Source organism: Merops nubicus, unplaced genomic scaffold, assembly GCF_000691845.1.
Source record: "Merops nubicus isolate BGI_N331 unplaced genomic scaffold, ASM69184v1 scaffold8830, whole genome shotgun sequence".
Taxonomy (NCBI): domain Eukaryota; kingdom Metazoa; phylum Chordata; class Aves; order Coraciiformes; family Meropidae; genus Merops; species Merops nubicus.
Genome location: NW_008582119.1, coordinates 13,736 through 22,600, shown reverse-complemented (window position 1 = coordinate 22,600; position 8,865 = coordinate 13,736). Strand labels below are relative to the sequence as shown.

Here is an 8,865-nt window from a genome sequence, read left to right as displayed (position 1 = left end):
TTATTTATTATTATTCTTCCCCTGTATTGGGGGGGGTATGATGGCTGCAGTTTTGGATGTGAACCACTCATAAACTTAAGAATTCTCGTGGAATGTTTTGCATACTTGTAATCAAACTTCAACAGAAAATGCAAAAAGTTACTTAGTTTTCATTATACAACTATGATCTGACTGCAAGGCATCCGTTATGGTTGTAGAACTCCAAGGATTTTCAGTAACCTGATACATTGTGAAACAAGCAGGTACTGCTGGTGGGAGAAGGTTTCCACTTCACTGCTTTTTCCATATCCTACAGTGTTTAGCTACTGTGTTTAACGTGGATTCCCAGCAACAATGCAACAAATTGCAGTTCTAATAAGCATGTCTTTAAAGGGAGGTAATTGTATGGGTTTTTTTCTCTTCTAAAAGAAATTTGTTAATCATCTTTCTTCCTAATTAAATTTGTTGCATCCCACTTCCTAGAAATCTTAACACCAGTGAGCACCATGCAGACAGTGAAAACTTCTCCAGGCAGTAGCGTGGCCTTCTGTTTCTCAATATTGTGCACTTTTACGTAGGATTAATGAGTTCAGATTTTCTAAATGTGTATTCTAATGATATGGGAAGGCAGAAAGAAGACACAAAAAAATACTTTCTCTGTAATTATCTGAAGCAGTTAACCCAGACCAAGAGAAAAAAGAAAAAAATGTGTGTTGCAGCAAAGAAATTAAATATTATTTCTTAGGATGGCTTGAAGAGAAGAATTCCATGACACACCAGGAACGGCTTTCTGCTGAAAAACATCAGCTGGACAAAGTAATTAACCTCTGCACATCACCAGAGAATCAAAAGCAGCGCTTTGCCCCGCATGTGAGTGCGGCATCATCTGCCAAAATTCACAGTACAAATACAGCTGTGGAACAGCTTACTACAGGAAGCATAAAAAGCAGTAAGGTAGAAGAGTCAATTTATTTCTTTAACCAAGAAGAGAAAACCTACAAATCCTCTGAATCAGTCAGCTGTAAAGATGTGTCTTCTAGACAAGACAACTCATGCAGTAGTCAAAAACCTGCATCATTTGAATTTGCTACAAAATGGGACAATGATGATTCTGATCTGAACAACTTTATCATGCTGAGATCGAACCATACACTCATTCAAAGAAAGGAAAAAAATGATGTTGCTAGACCTGAAAAAGGTATGTGAAACAGTTTATTCTGCCATCTTCCAGGTTTAATTCTGATCTCTTATACCAGTTACAATGGATGCTAGTTCCTGCTGGTACATTTGTGGGGGAAAAAATCCTTTGAAGTCAATGGTAACGTTTTTATGGTCTTTAAAATGTAGCTGATTTTTCAGTGAACAATTTTACTTTTTTTTTTTTTTTTAACTGTAGACATTTTGTTTTTTTGTTTTAATTGGGGAAGTTTTTTTGGTTTGTTTTTCCTTTTTTTTTTTTTTTTTTTTTGTGGTGATGGAAGTGGTTTGTAATAAAAGAAACTTGAGAGTTTATTCCTATTCCAACAAAGTAATTCTAAATGGTACTTACTCCAGAAGATTTCTTCTGTCCATACGTTCTGAGTCAGTCTTGGCCTTTTTGGAGTAGTAGTAGTTATCAGTAGTTTGATAGTTATCTAATTAGTTGTGGTGATCAAAGAGTAATTATCAATACTCTTACCTTTGTAGAACCAACATAGCCTAGACAATGAACAAGAATTGAAGTTCTCTGGAAAGAACCATTTGAGCCAGTTAGCTTGGTGCAAACCTCACCAAACAATGAGGCAGAACAGGTCTTAGGAAAAACCAGGAAGTTATTGGTAGACCCGTTTTTGTTGATGGCAATGCTTATGGAAAAATCTCAGGCTATGCATTGAGCATCACAGAAACAAAGTAGCAGAGAGGGGAAAAAATGTAGAAGATCCTATTTTTTCTAAAAAAGAAATATTTGTGCACAAAACATCAAGAGACAGTGTCATATTTCTGATTTGGTTTTTGGATAAAAGTTTAATTTTAAAAAAGTATTTTATTTTTTGGACTTGCTTAGCAGAATATGACAACTTTTATCTGTGTTTTAGCTATATGTGCCAGCATTAAAAAAAAAAAAAAAAAATTGTCACGTAAAATCTTTTAGCAATATTTCCTATAGAATAGAATAGAAATGAGATATTTTTTCAATGACAGTCTTATGTAACCTTGTAGAGGAAATTACTCCTCGGTAAAATTAATCTGTTACCGGTAGTGATAGACAAGCATAAAGCACTTCCATGGCCTCTGGGAGCAAGAATACCAATTTTAAAAGTAGGAGAGTAGGTACCTGAACTAAAGTTCCATGTGCCATCTAGTGAACTCTGACTAGAACTACAGCTCCTAACAAGAAATCCCAATGTATAGGCTTCTGGAGGTTTTACTACATTAAAGGCAGTTAGAATATGTTTACAAGTAGACTCCGGTGTGGCAGATCACGTATGTCTGATATGTAGAGAACCCACTAACACACATAGGTCATACAACATTGGTGTAGAAATGATGTAAATTTATTTTTATTAAGGGTCATTCTAAATTTAACTGAAAGTAAGAAATGCCAACACTGCTGTAGGGCCCTTTTTCTGTCATCTTTGTTATTTCACTTATTTTTTAAAGAAGCCATTGTGTATAGTATTTAGTTCAGAAAATAGAAAGGAGGGAAGTAGTGTAAACAGTTCATTGATCCAATTTTTAATGCCAGCTAGCTTTTCAAAATCAGGAAGATATTTTTAACTTACCTGGAAAAAAAAATAAAATCGCTTTTTCTTTTCTTTCTGTCTCTGTATGATCAGTTCATTTTCTGATGAAACTGGAATTCCTAACTAGAAAAAATTAGCAGTATTTAGGAGACACCTATTCAGCCAAGAACCCCTCTCAGTAATAAAGATGTAGAGCTGCCAAGGGAAGCTTTGTGGGCAGAAGCTGTAGCTCCTGCGTGGGTATTTATACAGAAGAAAGGAAGCCATCTTAGAAATGCTAACAAGTTGCAAAGATAGCTATAAGACAAGAGAAAAATGTATTTACCATAAGCAATTTTTCTTTTTTTTTTCTGCCATTTGCAGCTTCTGTGTTCTTTCTGTATCATTTACGGTACTTAACCTTTTTTGCTCACACTCACTGAGATATTTTTTACAGCCTGAGCTCCTTACAGTCAGCAGCACCTTTCCTCTCATTTGTGTTTTTTCTCCATATAAGGTAAAATTGTCTTTCTTATGGAGCTATGTAACAGTAACAGAGCTGTAGTACCAGTTCCTTATTTTTCCTACCTCCATTAGGAACTAGGGAAGAGGAACCTGATAATGCCTGACTTCTTGGGCTGACAGGGCCTCGTCTCTCTCTGTCTCTCAATGCTTTTTCTATACTGTATGAGCACATGAAAACCATAAAAAAATTCATGGAAAGAAGAGTCATAGGAACTACTTAATTTGAAAATATTTTTAATGTAATCATTTACAGAACAATTTTCTAATCCATTGAGCTGTTTTTGTGATATTTGTATCTAAATATTCACTTGTGTTTTAACAATTTAGTGCTACAACCTGAAGAACAACATATGGATGTTCACAAAGAGGACAGTTCTGGTTTTGAGACTGTAAAAATAGAGGAAAAAGAACAAGAGAATGAGGACAGTGTCATAGTCAATATACAAGCATCAGGTATTCTGGTTTTGGTTATGCTTTATTTTATGTAACTTTACAATATAATCTTATATTAAATATAAACTACTCAGCCAAATATGGACCTTATTAGGCTTAGTCTCTGCTCGTTGTGACTGAAAACATCCCAAAGAGACAGATACTTATTTTGACACTGGTGTTCAAGCAGCCTATGGAATTCTGTCTTAAGACTAAAGCAAACTGCATGCCAGCCAAAAATTACAGACTTTTGAGTTATGTCTGATCTAAATCAATGGACATAATATCTCCCCGTGCCCCATCAGTACCCTGAATTTATTATTCTGCAATTTTTTTCTCTGACAGAGTAAGTGGGAGAATTGGAGATGAAAGAGTTTGATAATCATTTTGGTAGGAAATGTCTTAAAGCACAATAGTAATCCACTGTGGACTGACCTCGTATGTGATAGAGTCTTACCCTGGGAACTGCTGTTGTACTTTTCAAGACGCTGTATCAAAGAACATGCACTGACAATTTTGTCATGCAGCAGAAATGGTGAAGAACCTAGAAGATATTTTTCTGAGATCTTTTACAGCCTCCAATTAAGGACACTCAGTGCTAGACATTTGTAGGCCTAGCACAGATTAGTTTGGGTTTTTGTGGAAATGCATTCAGTCCAACCAACTCTTTCACAGAACCAGTGAAAGGAGAGCGGTATTTTCTTCAGTACCTGTCTGAGAGGGAATCATGTAATAGCTATAAGCTTTTTTTTTTTTAAACAAGGTTGACATTTTGCATAAAAAAAAAATTAGTAGTTGTCGAGACTGATTGTTCTGTTACAGTTTTTGACATAAAGTGTGTAATTTGTCTTTTTTTTAAGAATGCTTAAAATGATGAAGTTACTGATTGCTCTTATGAATTGGTGCATTAACTAAGTGAAGCTAAGTCAGCTGCTGGTCAAATAATTCGTATAGATCAGGTGAAAATATTTTTGAAAAGTAATAGTAAATCTTTGAAAATTAAGGTCACATACTTCTGATCTTGTTGATGTGATAGATTCAACTATAGTTTTAAAAAATTAGTATGGAAGAGTTTCACCTTCTTCCCTGAGGAAAAGAGTATCCCTTCCAACTCATTCAGCAGCTGACAGCTCTGTCATGAATGATAATAGCAAGAAACTCAGTCGCAATTTGGAAAGAATTGTAAAACAGCCACCCACAAACTATTGAGAACCTGTATGAAAGCACAAAGAGACTAAGAGATTGGCTTGTTTAACCTAGCCAGACAAAGACATCGGAAGTTAAATACCAGGGGAGGAGAGGGCTATTGCAGCTGAATTTATAATAACAAGTGGATAGAAAGGGACTAAGTCTAAGTTTAGATTACAAATCAGAAGAAGGCTGTGTCACAGGCAATGGAGTTATGCACTTCACTCACAAGAGGGAAGTAACAATATATTTACTGACACAAGACAGCATTTCAGCAAAGTTTGAAACAGTACCTGCAACTTTAAGGAAAAAGAATTTGATAGCAATTTACACCTGATTGCTTACTACACAGAAGACAAGCTAAATGGGAGATTAAGACTGAGTGCACCCGTAGCAAAGATTCATAGCTTAAGCATGTTATATCTATATATCACTTACCAACGATCAGATGTGGAACGGGATCTCTTAACCCCAGGGAGTATCCTGGACAGGCATCCTTGCTCCAAGGGAAATCCTGGAGTGCAGCCAGCTGCGCTGCAGGAGAGATACAAGGGCTCTTGGGCTGCCTGCTATTTATGGGGGTAAGATGATTGACCTATAGTCATATTTCCTATTGCTCTTACACCTGAACGTATTGTTCAGGCTAGCTCATGGCTATGGTGTTGTTAAGTATTTCCTCTGAATCCGGCTTAGCAGGGTAGGATCCTTACACCCAGATGCAATCATCTCACCCAGATGCATCGTTATCGCCAAAGCAGATAACCAGAGATAAGGGTCGTGTTGATGAGGGGTAAAATGCATCGTCACAGGCTGTAAAAGGGTGGAGCAGTACTACAGTCTTCGCGGGAGTCACAGGAGTAGACAATCCTGACTCGTCATCATAGAGCTTGATCACTTCTACCACCCAGGAGGCTCCCTGGCAAGCAGCTGTGTTTGTATTACTATTACAGCCTTCATTGAAAGATTCAACACTGTTTGTGTTTTGCTAGGTCTTTTGAGTATTTTTTTTCAGTAATAGATTATGAAACCAAAGTTAATTATTGTGATTTTTTTATTGTCCTATCCAGAAAGTCAGTGCCAGGCATACTGCCTCTTGGAAGAAGCAGCTACGCCTGTGCTAAAAGATTTGACACATCTGGGTGTACTTGCTTCTGTAAATTGGAGCTTTGACAGAGTGAAATTTGGTGATACAAGATTTTTCTTAAAACAGCAAGAGAAAGTGACACGTGATTGTTTTAAAGAAGGTATGTCTTTAAAAAAAAGCAGGTTTTTTTTCCTTTTTTAATACTAATACAGGTTTGATTAGTGACACAAGGTTCAAGATGTACGATAAATTAAGGATAATACTTTCAGCAGTTTATTTTGTAGAGTTACAGTAGTTGATTTCATCTTGTATTTCCAAAATAATGTCTCCCAGTTCTTCAATATTACATTTATTAACCTGAATATTATAATACAAAAACTATATTAATTTAATTTAATTTAGAAATATTTTAGATATGTTTCAGAGATTTTGCTTCTATAGCAAACACTGTTTCATTATTTTTCATGCTAGATTTTAAAATTAAAAGCTATGCATTTTTGTTAATAGCTATTGTTTGTCACACTTGCATGATGCAAAATGCTGAGCCTATGTTAGAAATGAGGAGGAAAGAAATCCAAATTCATTTGATTTCTTTCTGACTTCATTTCTCTCCTATGTGGAATGTGAGGAGCCTGCAAAGCTAGAAAAATGAAAACAAAAACCAGAAAAATCAATGACCCATTTTGAAGATTTTTGGCTATAGATTAAGAGAGGTTAAGGAAAACCTCACAGCAAAATACAGACTATGTATTTTGTCTGCATGTCTGTACGCCCGAGGAAGATTTAGAAAGCTGTTTGGTATTTTGTATTATCTTTTGAGTTGTACTGCTCATAGTTGGGAACTAGTTGTAAGGATAACATAGTAAGCTGTCTACTACCCACCAAGTTTTTACATTATGTCACGTGTTTGTGATAAACTTTAGCTATCTTGACTTCATTGCTTTCTGTGCTGAATGTATTCTTCTCAAACTAAAACTATTAATAATGAAATTACAAATGAGAGAGAAGGCAAACAAAGAAAAAGATTTAGCGGTCTCTGCAGAATGACAGCCTGTGATCTACAGAACTGTCAGCAGCAGGGTTCTCTTAATCTGAAGGAGTTTACAAAAAAACAAACACCATCTTCACAAATAAAAGAGAGAGACTCTGTATCTGTGAATGAAAGAAAGTAAAACATTGCTGAGAAAACTATACAGAGAACTACTTCTTCTCAAGATCAAGCATAAAATACATATGAGTCTTCGTCTTAGTTCAAGATTAATTTAAGAAAGCTTATACCCTTTCCAGTACAGTTTACAGGCTGTAGAAATGTAGCCTAAAGTAGGAGCTGATCCAGGTGGTGTCCTTATTCAAACTTTGGGACCCTTTTTACTTCTAGATTAGCTGTGGAGTATATTACCAGTTGCTGAAATTACAGCAGTGAAGTCAATGAAAATGTGTAGTGGCTGAAAAACTGCAGAGGCAAATAGTCATCTTAGACCTTCCTTTTAAGGAGAAGTGTCTTCTGAGGAATGGCTTATGTTCACCTATCCCTTGTTATATAAAAATAACTGTACTTGAACACAAAACTGACCTATGAAATAGATGGGACTTTTGACTACAGCTCAAGGAAAGCAGTAAAAACTTCTTGATTCTTTTCTTGATTGAAAATACTGAAAAAAGGTTGGTTTAGCTACTGTTGTCTGCACTGAAGAGACAGAAAAATGCAAAGGAGGTCTTGCATTTTGTCCCCAACTAAAGATGCAGTAGTAGTAGTTAAGAATTTTCTTACTGGAAGGTTCATAAAAACATAGAAATGAGGAAGATTCTAACATGTTGTCTAGGGAAGTTGTGGATGCCTCAACACTGGATATGTTCAAGACCAGGTTGGATGGGGCTTTGAGCAACCTGGCCTAGTGGTTCCTTCTTCATAGGAGGTGTTCCTGCTTATGATAGAGTGTTTGAACTAGATGATCTTTCAAGTCTTTTCCAACCCAAACCATGCTATGATTCTATATCCAATCCATTCCTAATGAATATTTCTCTAACTGATTGTAAAATGTCCTTGATAACTTACTTCAGTCTTTCATTGTCTTCCTGGTTTTAAATAGTTTCATAATATCCAATCTCATGCCACTTTACTCCAGAGTATGCTGGTGCATTTTCTCATTGTGAATGTAGAAAACAATCACTTACTGTGATGGTATTGATCTATTGCATGATTATTATTTCCCTATTGGTCTTTTCTTTCTGCACCAAGTCCCACCAAATGCTCCAATCTTTTATTGTAAAATGTGGTTTCTTAGTGTCTTCCTTTGTTTCTTAATGACCTGTGTCCCTCACCGAGGTTTTTATGGTGACTAGTATCAAAAACTAGACATGATCCTTTAGTTTCAACACCTTCACTGACAGCAGCTGAACAGTCACTTTCCATCTTTTGATACAGAATAGTGGCAAGACCTTTGTCTTCCATGCTGCTCTTAGCTAATTCTTCTGTAAGGTGTGTTCATAAGTTTGGCGTTTTCTTCCTAAGTGCTTCACTTATCTGTTATTATTAAAAGTTATGTTGATCCCAGTACACAGAATTAGCTAGTGTTTCTCTTGTATAATACATCTTGTTCAGTAATTCCTTGATCATCTGTAGTAATTTATTCTTTAATTATCTTCCTCAAACATTTTTAGCATCTTGAAGTATGTTTTTTATTGTCTGCTTTACTGTGCAGCAATTGCATATTTCCTTTCTTAGTATATTGAAATATATGCACCAATTCCTGTGTGCAGTTCTCAAAAATGCCTTCCTTCTTCAGTGATTCCTTCCTGTTCAGTCAATTCCTTGAAGATTTATTTGAAATAGGTATATAATACAGACTAGGTAGCCCAAAAATTGTTTTATTTACTCTGTGGGTCTAAAAAGAAGCAGATGTCCTCCAAATTTACCTTCTCAAAGAGGCTTAAGATTCTTATCAGGAGAGATTA

At 35.8% G+C, this 8,865-nt stretch overlaps 1 protein-coding gene across 1 annotated transcript in view; it reads left to right on the top strand.

The window, feature by feature from the left end:
- Positions 1 to 724: 724 nt before the first annotated feature.
- LOC103769410 (chromosome unknown open reading frame, human C9orf84) overlaps positions 725 to 8,865 on the top strand; it is a gene marked incomplete at both ends in the record, with an annotated part of 21,215 nt that continues 13,074 nt past the window's right edge. Inside the window, 3 exons of the mRNA XM_008936605.1 lie at positions 725 to 1,177; positions 3,534 to 3,659; positions 5,894 to 6,070. Of these exons, the coding sequence (XP_008934853.1) occupies positions 725 to 1,177; positions 3,534 to 3,659; positions 5,894 to 6,070 (756 nt within the window). The remainder of the gene's footprint in view (positions 1,178 to 3,533; positions 3,660 to 5,893; positions 6,071 to 8,865) is intronic.